This window comes from Macrobrachium rosenbergii, chromosome 3 (assembly GCF_040412425.1).
Source record: "Macrobrachium rosenbergii isolate ZJJX-2024 chromosome 3, ASM4041242v1, whole genome shotgun sequence".
Classification (NCBI taxonomy): Eukaryota; Metazoa; Arthropoda; class Malacostraca; order Decapoda; family Palaemonidae; genus Macrobrachium; species Macrobrachium rosenbergii.
In genome coordinates this window covers 5,677,470-5,696,376 of record NC_089743.1, presented here as the reverse complement: position 1 = coordinate 5,696,376, position 18,907 = coordinate 5,677,470, and the positions used below count along the sequence as shown (strand labels likewise).

General features: G+C 42.0%; 1 protein-coding gene across 1 annotated transcript in view; it reads right to left on the bottom strand.

Annotated features, from left to right (window-relative positions):
- LOC136828841 (rab-like protein 6) overlaps positions 1-18,907 on the bottom strand; it is a 122,729-nt gene that overhangs the window by 78,857 nt on the left and 24,965 nt on the right. Inside the window, exons 5-6 of the mRNA XM_067087115.1 lie at positions 11,495-11,619; positions 332-472 (exon numbers count right to left, since the gene is read on the bottom strand). Of these exons, the coding sequence (XP_066943216.1) occupies positions 332-472; positions 11,495-11,619 (266 nt within the window). The remainder of the gene's footprint in view (positions 1-331; positions 473-11,494; positions 11,620-18,907) is intronic.

The window sequence follows — 18,907 nt, the reverse complement described above, 5'->3', positions numbered from 1 at the left end:
TTATTCCATTTGAATACTTGCACTTGCCATCATTTTTGATGCCCATCACCATGAAAGTGTTGTTGTACTTGTAAACCTAAAAGGAATGATTCCATGCTATGTTAGTTTGTTTGAATAGGCAAGTCTTTTCATTGTCACTTCTGTAAATACAGTAATGCAGATATAGACTAGCTCTGATATTTGCCTGTTCTATGGGTTTTCCTCTAATTTACAATACAAGAGCAGCTACAAACAGGCAGGTCACATTCACAATTCACAAATACACTATCCCTTAGCATAGCTCTTTCATATTAAACACAACTATTATGTAACAGAATACCATATCACTCACCTCTCTAAAGATTCAATGAAGAAACGTACATCATCCTCAGATACAACTCGATGATGCCCCATGTCACGATGATTAGCCAAGACAAGCACAGGTATGTGGGTGGGGACATTTTGGACTTCACGCCGAACATATTCAAATGTCCTAAAATAAACACATACAATAGAAAATGTGTTTGCATCGTAACATCCCTTTACCATTTTTTAATAGCAAACAATAATATACAACTACAGTACTGCAATACTGACCTGTGGTCATATTAAATTGACAATAAAAATGAAGAAAAAACACAAACAGGCCTACTGCAATGATGTGTTAACTAATGACAGTGAATGTGTGCTAATCAGTCTTGTGTATTCAATACAGAAATTTGACATATGTTATAAGGCTAAGACAGGCAAGGATTGCACATAAACTCTGGGCATTAGGGGGGGTTAAAACTGTGTCGTGGTAAAATGCACTTCATTCCAGTCCTTCAGAACCACATTACACATTAGTGCCAATGCCATTATTATCACAGGGGGCATTCCCATTCCAAATGTCACCATTCTTAAGGGACACTTCCATTCCAGTGTAACCTATACAAGGTACACTGCCACTCAGAGTCATCTCAGAGGCACTCTCCCATTTACCAGTGGCGTCTTCTACAGCCCACTTCCTTATTTTATCTACACTCTGCACAGACAGCGGCCTATTTTTCCTTAGCTCTTCATTGGGCGAGTCGGTAGAGTTGTGGGCTAGCACTCGCTAGGCCCGAGTTCGAGCCTCCGGTTGGCTAATGAAGAATTAGAGGAATTTATTTCTGGTGACAGAAATTCATTTCTCGCTATAATGTGGTTCGGATTCCACAATAAGCTGTAGGTCCTGTTGCTAAGTAACCAACTGGCTCTTAGCCACAATAAAATAAGTCTGATCCTTTGGGCCAGCCCTAGGAGAGCTGTTAATCAGCTCAGTGGTCTGGTAGAACTAAGATATACTTAGCTTATGCAACTGCTTGTGTGGCCATCCTAAAACTCCGAACATTTCTGGGTAAGATCAGACCCAGCTCCAAGCATTAGCAACACGTCTGCCGAGGAGTACAATACCTTTGTGGAGATAGGGAAAAGTATGGCATTAAAGGGAGAACAGCTGACCCAATGGGTCCAGGAGCAAGTAGCTGCCACTAAGAAAGCCAGAGAAGAAGAGAGTATGAACTGCAGCTGGAACGGCTGAGATAAGAAGAGAAGGAGAAGCAGGGAGAGAAGCAGCAACAGCATGAACTGGCCCTGGAGCGAGAGAGAAAGGAGCATGAACTAGCCCTAGGGGAGAAAGAGATAGCCTTAAGGAGAAGGAAGCTGAAACTGAACAAGCCAACCAAGCCAGTGCCAGGGCACTGGCCCAGCACTTGGCTGCTCATCCAACCACGGTCTCTGCTCCTTCCATTATCTCAAATATCAGCCACCTCATGCCTCACTGGAATGATGCAGAGCCAGAGGCATGGCTGGACCATCTGGAAACTCTTCTCTGAGCACAATCCGACTTAGACTGAGAAGGCCATGATTCTCGCAAAACACATGGCTGGAAAGGGTCAGGATGCCTTCAATTCCTTGAGGTGGTCAGGAAGGCTGTAGCAACGACATATAAGATGACACCTGAGCATTGGAGGCTAAGATGGCAAAGTTTTCCCAAGGAGATCAGCCAAACCTGGTCTGACTGGTCCTATAAAAAGACTCGTGCCTTACTGCACTGGATTGACACCTTGGAGTTCAAGGAGTTCGAAGACTTGCTGAACAGACTTCAGCTTGAGGACTTCCTCCATTATGCATCCGGCCCCTTGGCTGTATGCATTAGTGAGAAACAGCCAAGCCTTTTCACTGACTGCTGCCACATGGCCGATGCATACGAGACGTACCACCCATCCTCCAGTACCTCCCACAGGTGCATAGTCACTCTTGACCCCACTGCCTTATCAGTCAGACCAAGAAACAGACCATCTTCATCGCCACCTGTGCGTACTTAATGTAAGAAAGTAGGGCATTTAGAAGCCCAGTGTAAAGCTAAAGGGGGAGCCATGTCAAAGCCCCCTTGACCAGAACTCCCAGCCTACTCCTATTGCAACTGCTCCTCATAGAGACTATAACCAGATTTAATTCCACACATGTAAGAAATATGGGCATTCCTCGAATTTTTGGGATTGCCCTGGAAAGAAAAGTGCCACCATTGTTGCTCTGGCAGCAACTTATTCATCCTCTTTAAGACCACCAATGGTGGGCACTATTTTTGTTGCATGTCCTCGAGGTCGTTATTGCACTCAGCAAGTCTGTATTTGAAGACAATGGTGCTCAAATCTTCCTTATAAGGCAAGACAAGGCATCCTATCGGGCCATCATAGAAGAAAACAAGCCTATAACTATTGAAGGAATAGATAATTGGAGGCTGATGCTCCCAACAGTCCATTTGAGGGTCACTAGACCCCACAAAAGTAGGATTTGTATGCTTGGAGTGGCCAATAAGATTCCTAGAGGTTATGACCTCCTCCTAGGATGGGACCCCTATTTCCAGCCCCTTTCTCGGCCTTCCACGAGTCCTGCCCAATGCGAGTCTCTGTCAGGTGCTGATGTTCATTCTGGCCCTTCCATTGAGCCACAGCCAGTGCCTACACCTGGCCAGTGGAGTGCTCCGTCCAGTCCGGCTGTTGAGACCACACCTGAGCCAGATTCTGGTTCCTTACACTCTTGGCCCTGAGACTGCTCACGTCTCCTCTCTAAATCCTGTGCCTGAGCCTGCCTAGAGACAGTGCCAGAACACACAGTCGATCTCCCTTCAGGAGATCCAAATCCAGCCCCCTGTCATCTACCAGCCTGGCCCTGCTACCAGTGTCCAGCCGAGAGCCAGCCCAAAGTTCAGTAGGGTCTTTTCTGGACTCTCCTGACCACAGCAGAAACTCGTTCCCCGGCACAGCTTCACAACCCGTGCCTGAGTTGGTCCTTGTAACCTGTGAGCCTCTCATATCAACACAACCTCTTCATCATCCTCACCTATAGTTACTCTAAGTCTAGGTCCCGAAGGACCCCAACCTAGCCCAAGAGCCTCCTAAGTCTCCTCCGGATACACCTACCCAGATTCCAGCTAGGGATCCTCAGCCTAAAGCTCAATGGAAATCAAAGAAGAAGAGAAGTAAGGGGAGTGGATGGTCCAGGTAGTTAACAGAGCCAGTGAGCTCTCATGGCACTCGTGTCTATATATAACAGTGCCACATCTTAATAGAGCAATCCTGGCACCTTACTCAGAGAAGGATGCCTAGGTTGTCTCCTACCTTAGTCATTAGTGTTTGTATTGAAAAATTGAATGACATAAACATTTTGCATTTTGTCTTATCAGTATGTTAATATCACATTTCCATTTGCTTACTGTCATTATTAATTTCTAGGAACAGCTCAACATTTCCCCTTACGTTTAACATGAGTTAGACCCAAATTCCTCTGTTAGCTTAGGGATACATCATTGTATGTGAGTTACTTATCATTTTAATGGTGCTAAGTTAGGGGATACACCATTGTATGTGAGTTAGTTATCATTTTAATGGTGCTAAGTTAGCTAAGTTGTGTGTGACATTCCCATAGTTAGGTCTTGGACCCATTAGTTAGTCAACCCACAGACAGTACATTCTTTAAATGAATTTAAGCACCTTTGTTTTTAACCTTAGATAGGGCTGACTCTTATGTAATTTCACCTTACCTTAAGTTGACCTTAAGTAAAAGAAAATATGCCAGATTTGAGGAGGTTATGTTCAGTTTCTTATCTATCAGTGACCCTCTTGTACAGACCTTCAAACCTGTAAGGGCGTGGAAAGGCCTGTTTAAAGGGGTAGCTGTAACAAATACTGGACCTTCTGCCCACTAAAAGCTAAAGACTTTCCATGTTAAAAAGAACCATATGTTTTCAGGCTGCAGAAATGAACTTTCAGGGTGTGAGATCCATTCTATCTGTTCCCCCTGTCTTACGGGAGAACAACTGTTTTCCTGCCTGTTTCTGTCAGGTAAATTCTTTGTATTTCCAGGCTACACAAGGGAGAAAAAGCAGCCAAAAGCCATTGGGCCAGCCACAAAGGGCAGGCCAGTGAAGAGAGGGAAAAGAGTTTTAAGAAAAACAAGCATCAGTCACACAAGACCTATTGTGAGATCAAGAACTCTTAGAAGGCTTCTCCAGGGGCTGATCCAAACGTGGCCTGTGCTCCATCAATGTCCTAAGGTGAAGCAGTCATTGATGCTCCCTGTCACAGCTGATGTAGGAAGGAAGATCCAATCATGCTGCTGAGCAATACCCACGTTGCAAAAGGTACATCTGGTTTGCAAGGATTTGCACTTAACTTTATCTTTTTCTCAAACTTTCCATCTTTGTTATTCCCTTCTGTGTTCCCTCCCTCCAAGTGCAGTGAAATTATATTTAGTGTCCCTTGAATCTCAGTGACTAAATGAGTAATTTTCCCAGTGACAGTCATATACAAGTCAATTAATAACCTCCTTGAATCTTGCTATGTTATTATTGTCCATATGACAGGCATTTTGAGGGCATTTTCACTCATCTGTCCTCCCTCTGCTTACAGGAGTAGATGACCCATGTATCGTTCCTCTAAATTGAAAAGCGAGTCTTGCGTGTTGCATACTACGCTTGTTCCAACCAAGAGCCCTGTGTTATATAAAGAACCCTGCAGTTAATTGAGGGTTAATTAATTATTAATGTACTTATTAACATACTGTACCAGCAAATCTATCCACTCCATTTAATGTACTGTAAATGTAAATGCAAGTATTAATTAAGGCCAGGGGTTTCAATTCTGTTTTCCCCATTGATTATTATTTTCTGTTTATTTACTGTTTGGTAGCGGTGGCATTTTAGCTGTACACAAAAAGACCCAGGCCCTGGAATGATGGCTAGAATCTCTGAAGGCTACTAGTGTGGAGGATGTCCTCGAACTCCTCCAGCTCGAGGACTTCTTATTTATGTCCCGCCAGCTCTTGCCACTCATCTATGCAATAAGGAGCCTAAGACAGTGGTCAAGTGCTGCAGTTGGGCTGACATGTGGGATACGCATCATCATCATCTTATAACCCTCCTTGCCTGCCTCGACTAACTCCCAGCAACCTCACAAGAATGGGCACCCCCATAAGAAACTCGTGTGTGGGTATTGTAAGAGAACAGGGCACCCCACTGAACAGTGCCTTGAAGGCTGAGAATCGGCCAGAAGACCCCTCTATTTCCTCAAATGGGACAACACCCCAAAGAGCCACACTTGGGTCGTGGACAAAGGGTAAAGGGCCTGCTCCCTCCAATGGGACAGTGCCAGGTAAAGATTATAGCCGGACCTATTGCCCCCTTTGCAAGGTCTATGGGCCCTCTGCCCAGTGGGCGAATTGCCCTAATAATAATAGGTCAAGTACAGTATACCCGCCCTTGCCTTGGCAGTCACTGACCCAACATCCTTAGATCCTCCAGCCCAGGGTCCCATTTATGTGGCGCTTCCCCAAGGTAGGCACCCTGCCAGCCAGGTCAAGGCATTTGATGATTCTGGCACACAAATGTCCCCATAAGGGAAGGCAAAGTTCCCGTGGAGCTACCACTGACAGATGTAAACTTGTCACGATTGAAGGCATCAATCACTTTAAGATGATACTTCCTACTGTCAAGTTGAGGATCACGAGACCTCATAGATCTGAAATCTGCGACCTCACCATCGCCAGATACATTCCTGGAGGTTATGACTTCCTCCTGGGGCAGGACTTCCAGTCACCACCAAAGCTACAGCAATCCAGGGTCTAAATCCCCAAATCATTCATTAGGCACAAGTAAGCCTCAAACGCCTGCATTTGTTCCACTGCCAATGCCACCTGGGTGCAATGTGCAGTGGCCCCCTCCATCAAGATCGATTCCTGATCCCATTCTGGTGCCCCGCCCTACCCAGTGTCAGTGCCAGGGCCCCGAGTAGATCCCCCTCCAGGAGATCCCACACTTGATTCACAATCTCTGCCAGTGTCACTTGGGTGCACTGAGCAGTGCCACACTCCATCCGTCCCGAACGATGAGCAATTTTCGAATCAACTGTTAGTGCCTGACCCTTCCTTAGTGTCAGCGCCAGAGCACACCCCTGATCTCCACTCCAGAGATCCCAGTCCAGGTCCTCTCTCTTCTCCCAGCTTGGCTCCGCTACCAATGCTAAGAGACGGATCCTTCCAACCACAGCGGAAGCTCACCCAAAGGTACGGCCTCACAACCCGTGCCTGAGCTGGTCACTCTCACCTGCGAGCCTCTCACGGCCCCCATGACCGCTCCCTCTCTGTCTCAGTCCGCCACAGACACAACAGTGAGTAAGGATTCTGCCATGTCTCAAATGGCCGATGAACTCAAGGAACTGCGCCGGATCCTGGTAGAGCTTGTAAAAAGGGCCCCTACATCAGCCGTCATGGAAGCCGACACAGGTGGCACTCAAATACCCTCCCTGGGCTTGGTTCCACCGATTCCCCGACCAAGACAAACCATCAAGGTAAGAGAGGTCTGTGGAGGAAATACCATGGGCATGGATAATTCCAGGTAGTTTAAAAAGAGCCCCTAAGCTCTCTTGGTGCCATGCCAAACTGGCACAGTGCCATCCCTTTTCCCTAAAATGACTCTGGCACCTCTATCCAGAAGAGGATGTCAGGGTCCTTCACCTATCTATTTTCCTTATAGTTCTATCCCTTATTCTTTTCCTTTAACATTTCCCTTCCTTACTTTTGATTATTACTCACATTTATTTTATGCCTTACCAAGGCTCCCATTTTACTTTAATCCCCTCTACCAATGCAGAGTGCCATTGATAAATATGCCAACTGTATAAGTCCTATGACTTCCCTTTCATGCCTACCACAGCATGATGCATTTAAAATACTATATGCCATCACCATTAGTTATTAATATATGAGTGCCAACTTGGCACAGTGCCATTATCGCATATGTTGGCAAATGATTTTGCCGGAGGAGTCGCGCCCTCTGGCTACCTTGCAGCCTTCTTGGGCTAAAGAGTGAACCTAGCCATTTTCCATAGGCTAACGAATGTAATTTCGGCATATTTAGTCATCACCTTTTATTAACAATTACTGATTACTCTGAATCTGTCACCTATTCTCTTTGTGAATCTCTGTAATAAATCTCGAGTCTCAGACTCGCGGTCTTGAGTTTAATAGTGCCCGAATGGCACTGAGCCATTGCTCAAGTATCGTGGAAACACCTAACCAAGCCCACATTTACCATACTGTAATACCTCTTCAAGGTGCACTATTAGTCCAGTCACTGCTACAAAATAAGATTTTTTAGTTTTCTGTCCAGTTTCCTTGTTAGGGCATCTGTAGTGATATGGAAGTTTCCAAAAATTTCTTGTTGAATAACCAGGCTCCATCCATTAACTTTACTTTAGAATCAGAAAATGATAATTGCCTCCTTTTCTTAGAGGTTTTAATACATAGAGAACCATTTCAATGCAAATTCAACATTTATAGGAAACCAACCAACAACTTATGTCCATTTTTGTTCAGGCCACCACGTTAATATAAAAATATCGATTTTTTCTTCTATGTTTTTACAAGCATTGCGCATTGTCAGTCCCCAGTATTTGGATCAAGAAATCGAATACATATGAAAAATAGGGGCAGATTTATGTTATCCTTCACATATACTAGACATTTGCTATAATAAAGCCCACAAAAAATTTTATAGTGAAAGTAATATGGAGAAAGAAACCCCTAAGAACATTCTTAGCTTGCCTTATTTTAGTGGTTTTGAAACCATAAAATCATTATTAAAATCTTTTAATGTCAACCTGGTTTTTTCCTATAATAACACACTAAAAGGAATGTTAATAAAAAAACAGCCCTAAGGAAAGCAACAACATAATATATAAAAAATTCCATGCTTGGACTGTCCTTCTTTTTATATTAGCCAATCCAGTAAGGATTTAGAAGTACTGTATGAATTAAACAGCATAAGTATTTTGTCAAAACTGGGCAAACATCCAATGCAATATTCATTCATTTAAGTAAAAACTCTCACAGGATATATATTTTATATATATAATATATATACACATAATATATTGTCAAATGTATGCTGCCCTCATCTCTATGTTCTCTTACCATAAGATAAAAAATACCATCCATTTAGGAGGGATACCCCAGACCCGATGATGGTTGGAGCAAGACAAGAGTTTTGGAAGTACTGTGTTAAAGGGTCAAGTCAGGTAGTGGAATTAAGGGAATCATTCGGGAATAGGCATCCTAGTACTTGTTCTATACACTTATTCTAAGACCTATATCCCCGTACAGTAAACCCCTGGATTTTTGTTCTCACAATTTGTGGACTGTGGAACTTATCTATAATTATTCACGGGAAAGCTCAACCATTTGCTGATTTTTTTGTAGAGCAATATTCTGTATTTTCATACTGTCATGACTAAATACTGTACTGTACCTTCATATACATTTTATGATAAAATAATAATTTAGAGTACTAATTTTCAGATATTAAGTTTAATAAGATTAAATTACATTAAATAATAAAAATAATAATTCTCTCTCTCTCTCTCTCTGAGATGAGATGAGAGAATTTTTATGCATATGTAATACATATGTTTATTTGTTTTGTATTATAAATAAATGATTTACTAATTTTCAATTATTAATATTAATGTACTAAACAGAGCAAAATATCAATTCATTAAAGAGAATATAGTGAATTAGTAAGATTTCAGTTCAATATAAATTCTTTCCCTCACCTTTTTCTAAAAGCTTTGGAGAGAGGGGGGGGTGTAACAGGTCAAATATGTCAAATATCTTGATATACTAACTGAAAGGGTAGATGTTGCCACTCAGTGGTCAAATAAATGTTGCCACTTAGTGGTCAGATACCCTACAAAGGACAATGAAAAATCTCCCTCTCTCTCTCTCTCTGAGATAGATTTTTATCCAAATATAACATGTTTAATTGTTTTGTATACTGTAGTTTTATAGATAAATGTGTCGTTACTTTGTTATTATTTTTTTTCATATTTCCAAGCTATAATTACAACTTTTTGCATTTGTATAGTAATTTGGAGCGAGTATCTGTCAATTAACTTGACATATTGACATAGACCACGAAGAGAAGGTAATGTTGCCCACAGATGGTCATATGGATACTGAAAAATCTCTCTCTCTCTCTCTCTCTCTTTCTCTCTTCATAAATCATCATAAATCATGAATTTCATCTTTGATATCTAATGTAAGAATAACTTCTCTCTTTTCCAAAGTTATACTCTCTTTCTTTGCCATAATATGTAAGAACAAACACCCTATCTCTCTCTCTCTCTCTCTTGCCAAAGGATACTCAGAATGTGAGAGATGGGTAGATAGATAGACAGACAGATAGACAGAAAGGGAGAGTGGTTGATAGAAAGATATACTCTCTCTCTCTGTTATCGGCCGGAAGGGTTAGAAGTACGTACATATGTATTTTTAAGGGTAAAATGTTTGAGATGACTTTGAAATTATATTAATATCATTTAAAAATTAATACAGTAATAGGATAATAGTTTGAGGTATATTTGATGTAGGATACTAGTTTAAGGTAATACATTTGGTATCTGAACTTCCAAGATAGGCAGTTATAAGCATTTTTAGAGGGGGTGTTCACTATTTGCGGATCTGAACTATTCACGGGGGGTTGTGGAATGCATCCACCATGAATAGGGGGGTTTACTGTACTCCTTTTTCTTCTTCTTTTCTTTTAATGTGCTTTTTTCTCCTTTTTGCTGGTTCTCAATTGTTATTCAGGACTGTCAGCGACTGCTCCTCAATTCTCGCCACTTTCCATGGCTTGAAGGCATATAGGACAAAACAACATCCAGAAACCAGCCAAGAGAATCCAGTTCCTACTCACTCCTCACACAGGCCAGACCTGTGTCTTGCCACGTCCTGAATCTAGGACCATATCTTTGTCTTGGCACGCTGCCACACTGTAACAGGGGTCACAGGCGACCTGGGCTACAAACAGACCCAGCATTGCTTAATTGAAGACCTATTGGAGCAACTAGCTTTCTTCCAATCATGCACATTGCAATTTGGATAGCCCAGTAAGTCTGAAATTAGCAATTAAGTACCAGTTTCTGTTTCTCTCACTTAATCTCTAGTTTCCTTTTCACTATTTCATCTCCCAAAGTAAAATCCCTTGCTGAGTACTAGTGTGTGTTCCCCATATGAATTAAATTTATTAATGAAATAATCATTTGCTCAGTGACATACAGTAAATCACCCTTCCATTGTGATAGATTATTGTTAGTGAGAGAATCTTTTATGCCCAAATCCTAATCTGGGAAATCTACTTTCAAACGCATGTTATCTCATCCCCTTGCATTTCTGCCACCGACCTACCAGTGAAAAGTTGCATTAGAAGATAGTTAATTCAACCAAGCTACAAGCAGGATACCTGCTTCTGAAACTAATTGCATGATAGAGATTTTGTGTAAGAGCCAAGGGCTCCCGTTGCATTATCATTGTGTAAATAATTCATTTATTTCTGAAAGCCAGTTAATTGTAAATTTTGTCCTAAGATTGTTGTTGTACTTGTTTTGCTGGGTTGCATACCTGTCATGATTTATTTCCCATGCTTGAACTGTCTGAAATAAAGTAATTTGAGGTAACTGCAGCTTTCATGGCAACCTATCCCTTTGTTAAATGTACTAAAAGGTAAGTCAACTCTTTGGTTAACATTTGCTTAAATAAGTAGCCCATAAGGCAATTTTCTAAATCAATATTCATTTCATTCAGCCAGACCCAACCGAAATATGTAAAAAAAAATATATATATTATATATAAATAATAAGGCTTCAAATATATATATATATATATATATATATATATATATATATATATATATATATATATATATTATATATATAAATAATAAGGCTTCAAATTCCAAGTTCCTTCATGAACTAACAGGACCTACATTCATGTTATGGAATTCACCAAACATAACTAAATATGGGAGACTAGGCAGGAAATATATAGTACTTCAAGTTGCCGTAAGAAAAGAATCTCCATAGACTAAAAATCCTATAAAAAAAATACAAACTGCCAACAATATACAGTATACCAACAAAACATGTAAAAAATCACTCACCAATTTTTTGTCATGTCAAGCATCATTATAACTCCATTGGTGCCCTTGTAGACATCAAGAAATTCTGCATCTAGAGCTGGTTCTTCAAACTCTAAAGAAGTATTATCAAGCTTTAGTCCCTCAATCTGAAATGTATAACAATATGTAAAGTTAATCCTTCTTACTAAATTAAGTCAAATAATTGCTAAAATGCACAATATAATCAAAGCTTTATGACCATAATCAAAGCTTGCTATTTAGCAGAAAAACCTTTCATCTCACTGCAGATTTCTGCAATCTGCCTGGAAATGACAATGCACTTCAATTTCTCTCTTTTCTTTTTATTCAAACAACTATGAACATGATACTACCTACAGAAGTTTGGTTTTCCATTATACAGTAATCCCTCGATTAATTGGACTGACAGCGCCAAGGGCTCATCGGATAATGGTGAAATTCAGATAAGGGTAAGTAAAATAAATCTATGCATTTTCAAGGGCAACTCCATACCCTTCCTCACCTAACTTTGTCAATAACACATAACTATAAACACTCATTATGCTTATAAACAACAACCATCACACTTTAAACTCTCTCTCTCTCTCTCTCTCTCTCTATACTGTATCTCTCTCTTTTTTTTTTTTGCTTTAGTACACTACTGTACATCGCCTTTACTACAACGTGGAAAATTCATAAAGGTAAAAATACAAAACACAACAAGCTCTAACAAGTCAAGATGTCTACCTAACCCTCTTCACCCATCCAACACTGCCTCCCTACCCAATCCCAGCCAGGGAAACTGTTACCCAGCTCCACCCACCATCCAAAACAACCCCTTCTCTTGTGAGTTACTTTACACGGCCTACTGCCCATCCTCTCCCATGGCACCCAGCCATCTGACCCACCCCCAACCTTGGAAACTTTTCCAGGCCTCCCCCATCCTCCCAAACCCTTTCTCAGTCTGTTTATGACTGTAATCAGTGTTACAAACATTTACCTAAGGCTGCACAGCACTGCCAACCATCTGAGAGCAGTTTTTTTTTTTTGAAATTTACATATATATATCATATATCTTTGGGTCTTAGTCCTTGGTCTGTGTGTGTCAGATATGTCGAATTCTGGATAAAGAAAATCCAGACAATCAAGGATTACTGTATATTTAAAATACACCAAAATTTCAACTCTGTTCATGGCTATAAATAATGATCACACCAAGATGGCATAAAATGCACTTAAAATAAAAAAAAAGGTTTTAAAAATCACCCCAAGGTCTACTGGCTAATTTTACACCAAATGATCATAACTAGCCTGACTCCTTAATAATATTCCTGGTCTGGTTTTGATGTCAGGACCCACACCGTGGATGAGGCTGGTTAGCAGAAGAGGAGAACCCTGCTGAAGGGTGACCTGCTCAATGCCCCTTGAGGGGGCGGCATTTGCTTTGAGGATGAGGCCTGCAAGAACAGGGGTCCCGAAAGCCTTGTCGATGGCCTGCCTGACAAATCCAGTCTGGGGAGGGATGCAGAACAAGGAGTTGAGAAGAGGGCTGTTCTGGAGGGTAAGCCAACTTTCTAGGGAAACATGCTTCTGTACCAGCAAAAGGGAGGCTTCTCTCCGCTTCAGGATGATGTTGACCCACAGGTGGCCCATCTGCTGGACCATATACAAGAGGGCTCTGCCTGACAGTCCCAGGAATTTCCTGATGCCAGGTCAATTTCAAGGGGATGGCTGCTTTCATCGCCTTGATCAACACCCCCTGACATCTTGTCCAGCTGAGAGGGGGAGTGTAAGGACCTGGCTAAATTCACTTCAGAAGACCATGACTTGGTAGTGCTGAACCAGATGCCCTGTTGCTTAAATTTCTCCAACATGGTGTTGCCTGCTAATCTTAAATTGTTGGGGTATAAGGTTCTGAGCACTGCGACAGGCTCCTCTGGAACTTAGAACATCATATTTGGCCTGTCTCAGGAGAGGATGAGGAAGAACATTGTCTGACTTTGTCATAGCCAAGGAGCTCTTATATCCTGCCACCAGATTATCTGCCTCCCACATGAGTCCGCTGATCAGGGGAGACCAAGGAAGATGCACGGACTGACACAGCTCCAATGGGGTCTCTACTTTTCGTTCATTAGTAGAAAAGAAGAGCAGGATCCTCTGGCCCTGCTGTAGGGGGATCTGTCAGCCCCATAAGATGTTGAATCTGCCATACAAAGTTGACGAATCCTTCCGCATCCTCTGAGGTTTCTAACTACAAGAAATTGTCTGTTCCATCTCTGTTGTGGGGATCGCCACTGCCTCCTCCACAGAATCTCTCCTGAAAGACAGTCGAACTGGCTGATGGGAACCTTTGCTATGTTCTCTCTGTGGGGTTTGTCTTTGGCAGGACACCCTGCAGAGGTGACTACTCACGTCTATTGTTGCTCTGGTCTGGCCCACAAAACGATGCTTGGTGGGTCATGGACCAGAATGGAAGAAACCCTTGCACTTCCTGTCGCTGGAGCCATTCCGATGTCTTACTCAATCTGCACCGGGATAGGGGCAGCGTAACTCCATTGTCTGACTGACCAGCAGAGGAGCCTCTCCTCCAACACTGCAGGGAGGGGGTGATGGTACCGGCCTTGGAGTCAGTTCACCTCCTCAAAGAACTCCACCATACTGTGTTGATGCTGCTCTGTGACAATCTGTTCCTATCGCTTGCCCTGGATGCTGACCTCTGTCTCTGCTGCAGTGATGGAGCAAAAAGGGATGCCGACAGAACCAAGGCAACTGATGAGGGATGGTGACAACTGGTCCCCACAGCAAAGGGAGATCAAGACTTTCCCAGCAGAATCTGCTTGTGGCCTCCTCTTGGATAAGCAGTTGTCCCCATTACCTACCTCTTTTGGAGAGGGAAACTGGCCAGAGGTTTGTGGTGGGCCATTGTTCTCCACACATTGAAAGAAGAAAATTGGGGCCTTCTGAAGTTCACTTGCCAATGCTTGCTGAAGAGGGACGCTGTCTTTCACCCAGATGTCCATCACCTTCCTGAGATGTTCTTCTGGCTTTAGGTCCTTCCTCTGTCATGGGCATAGGGGAGGCATTGCCGTAAGGAAAGCTACCCCTAAGGGAGGCCTAAGAGAGGTGGGAAGTACAGGATGGCAGGGTGGAGGGCTCAGGGTGTGTTCTCTTGACACATTACCCTTCTTACAACATTTCTCCTAGAGAGACCACTAGGGAAAGAGTCAACTGACACACTCCTCACACGTGCTGTCTCTTGTGCACTCACGTCCCCGATATGAAACACACAAAGAATGCTGGGGACATAAACTTGCTACAGGGCTTGCTCTTGCCCAACAATGATGAAATTCAGGTTTCATATCCTCCATCTTAGCCATAAATACACATTGACTTCATGACGGATGCACCATATGGAGCACAACAAAAGAGGTATTTCATGCGGTTGGGTCAAACAAAGGAAACCAGCTCAAGGTTACCTTCAACACTAAAAAGGAATAAAAACACTACACTATCGTAACAACACAGGGCTACAGGCAGAAATAAATGGCACTGGAAGAGCAAGATTCTGCAGCAAAAGTGAAGAAAGGGCATGAACACATGGCACATGCACAAACAAATCTCAACTGTGCAAGACATAAGGTGAACAGACAACTGACCAGCTACAAAGCTGAGAGCACAAATCTCAACTGTGCAAGACATAAGGTGAACAGACAACTGACCAGCTACACAGCTGAGAGCAAAATGGATGAGCTAACCCCATCTCAAGTCAAAGGTTAACAAACCCAATGGGCATTTGTTTTTTATAAGTCAACAGACAGCTGCAGTGCATCATGACACTGAGTACTCCACTTATGAATACTGAGGTTTGTATTCCATCAGAATAAATAATTATTATTTTATTGCAACTGTACTATCTGACTTTTGCAAATGGGTACTGTCATTCTATAGCCTTACTGGGGCCAACAGTTCAACAAGTCTTACCACTTCACCTCCAACTGACTCAGGGTGACATAGTTCAGCTGTTAGCACACCAAACAAACCTTATGAATGACACTCTACCCTCCACAAAAAATCTGGTTGTTAAAATTTTGAATATGGGATTGTATAGTACACCTGTACACTAAAAACTTTATTTCCTTAATCTACCCTGCTGAAATGAGGGTGTGTCTAATATCTCTATACATCTTACATGCCATCACCTACAGCATTTCAATTTCAACTGGCTTCATTTCTCATCTCCACACATTAAATCATCTATGTCATCAATATACATTTTGTTTCAAAACAGCCCCATTAATTATATATATGGAGGACTATGGTTTGAGACTCTTTCAGATCCTGTGCTAGGAACATTAATAAGACTCTTTGCTGCCTTCAGCCTCTGGATGTGTCAGAAGAAGCCTGGCAGCAGCAGTCAACCTTAGGACTCTAAGAAGGGAAGCAAACCTACAGTGGACTTAATTTGTCCTCACTACAGGTCTGCTACCAAGGAGCTAACTATCAACTCTCTTCTGCAGTGACAATCCCAACCCATAACCACAAAAAGATCTATACACACTACCTCTCCCTCATCCTTTTCCTCATGTCATGTATCCTTGCCAGAGACTCTTCAGCTTCATCTAGGAGGAGGTTGAGGTGACCCAGAAGCCAGCTAATTGCTAATTCTAGGATGCTGTTCACACTAAAGGTGTCCTTAAGTCTTGCCAAGAGGATAAGTTTGAACTGATCAACGGAGCATATTTTGTTCATGGGACTTACTTTCAAGACAGACAAGTAACTGATCTTAAGCATAAGGCTTCATTTTTGGAAGGCCTTGCCTGGATTTGCAAGATTTTCCAGCTGTAAAGACTCAAAATCACCAAACCTGGGAGCAAATGCAATAAGATAACTTCACCAACAGTGTCTGGCTTACCAATGGCCAATGATACTGGGACCACATCTCTCATGAAGCTTCAGACTGAGGGACAAGGAACCAGCAAGGGGTATAAATAACCCATATCTGTCCCTTACTCATTTTCACTGCTGGACCAAATGCCTATGCCATTTTATAAGACTCAACCCTTCTTCACAAGCTTGTCATCCCTCATCAAGTAATAGGAAAACGCATCCCAGATTCTCTCCATCACGAGTCACCTTCACAACAACTGAAACAGAAAACAAAAAGCAGTTTCTGGGGAAGTCTTGATATGTCACACTGGCATGAATGGGTTTTGGGAGCAATTAGTTCATTGCTTACTGAGAAGACCTAATCATCAGAGGACATCAAAGCCTGAAGGCTAGTAATTTGACTTGGTCATGCATCCACTTTGCACACAAGGGTAGCCATGAATTTTTCTAGTGGTAAAGATGCTTACAAAGAAGCAACCTAGGATTTATCAACTTCTTCTCCATCGGACATTTAACTCTTCAAGTCTCTTGTTCTAGAGAGCACTTTTAACCCTTTAGGAGCAGCAGACATCCTATGATAAGCAAAAATGGCATAAGAAATCTACTGGTACACGTCGTATAATAATCTTTATTTTGTGCCATGATATTTGAACAAACTTTGCAGTAAAATGTTCTAATCACTTGACTGAGCTGACTATATGACAACACTTATGGCAACACTTAAACCTCAGCTCAGGATATGTGGGAGATTAGTCTGACTTGAAATTTCATAGGGAATGTACTACATCTCCCCATCCCAGTACATCTTGTATATGTTTACCCATAGATATACTCAGGAACTATTGTTGGTTTAGTTCTTACATGTGGTAGTATGTCTGCTGTAATTGTAATTTTACAGAGTACAAAAAAATATTAGAAAGAACATAACTCAATATAAGGTACAACATCTCCCTATCCCAGCACATCTCATAAATATTTGTCCATAATTGTGCTCAGGGATTGTTGCTGATTTTAGTTCTTATCTGTTATATTTTGAGCTGTAGTTGTAATGCTGCATAATAAAGTAAAAGTAAAATATATTAGAAAGTACATGTATACCTCACCAAAATTAGCATATTTTTATGATAGTCTTGAAAAAGAGGCCCTGCACAGGGCTGGAAGTATTAACTTTTAACTTTCCTTGGAAGATTCAAAAATTTTTATGAATTTTCTTCTTTCCAGTGATGTGTTTTTTTTTTAAACTGGCCGACCATAAAGTCTACCCAGTCTCGGGGGTTTAGGAGCTCAAATTCTGCCAAGGCTCACAGAGAAGGGCAGCAGACAATATCTAAGCAGAGATCTCAGCCTTTTACCCACAAAAGATCAAATAAAGCAGGGAGGCACCAATGACCCTTTTGGCTTAGGAAAGTGGACAGTCTATGGCATACGTCCCTGGTAAGGGGTTAGGATGACATAAAGACAGTACTCCCAACTGACAGTTCTTCTCCATTCTTATCACTGCCATTTGACTCCAGGTCAAACACTTATGGCTTTGAGAGTCACAGGCTGAGAAGATGACCCTGAAACTTAATTAAGGCTATGGAGGTCAGATTGTCTGGTTTTTACAAACATCTGTTTGTGACACCCAAGGTTGCAAGAGGATGAGGACTGATCAGTGAGCCCCAATTGCCTTGTAGTAGGAGTCTCACTGGTTCCTCTCCTCCTGAAAATAATGTTTACAAACACATCAAAACATGGTCGCGAAGTAAACCTAATGGATCAGCAAGTGACAGGCCCTTGGAGATCGCAGAACAGGGATGGCACATCAACTTCCTCAAGTTCAAGAATGTCTTCTTAAGCCTCCCAGAATTTGCTACATTCTTGGTGGCATATTTATGGAATCAGGGCAGCACGTGGTCCAAGACTCTTTTTTTTTCGCAGTCAAAACGTTCATGCTAGCGAAATGCAAATGGGGTTGGTGTGGTGTCAAGGTTCAACAAGAAAAGGCACAAGATAGCCAAAGGTTTCTGTTTTTTGGGCACCTTTAGGTCATACCATTGGTAGATCCGTTCACAGTGTGCCTAGACCACACACTCCCATTGTACTGCTCAACTCAGCTGGACCCAGAAGCCCTGAAGGATAGACCTGAAGTTAGATCATTTGAAAGACCTCAACGTTTACCCCTTTCACACATTCAGCCTCATCAGGCAGGGAATGGAGAAGCTCTGCACTTTCAAGAACTGGAACTGGAGAGGCTCTGGACTTTTAAGAACAGGAATTGGAAAAGCTCTGCACTTTCCAGAACATGAACTGGTAGAAGCTCTGGACTTTTGAGAACACAAATATGATTATGCCACACTTAGATTCCACAACAACTCACATACATTTGTTTCCAAGTCTGTAGATTATCTGACAAAGCCTCAGACGTAGAAGTTTTTCAGGGGAACCAACCACAGCAACTGTAAAATCTTGCATAACTTCAACTAGCAACATCTGTGAGGCCAAGTGGAGCTGATTCAGTAGTTGATGTGCCTATAGTGAAAACGTTATTGATCTGGTAGACTCCATTAC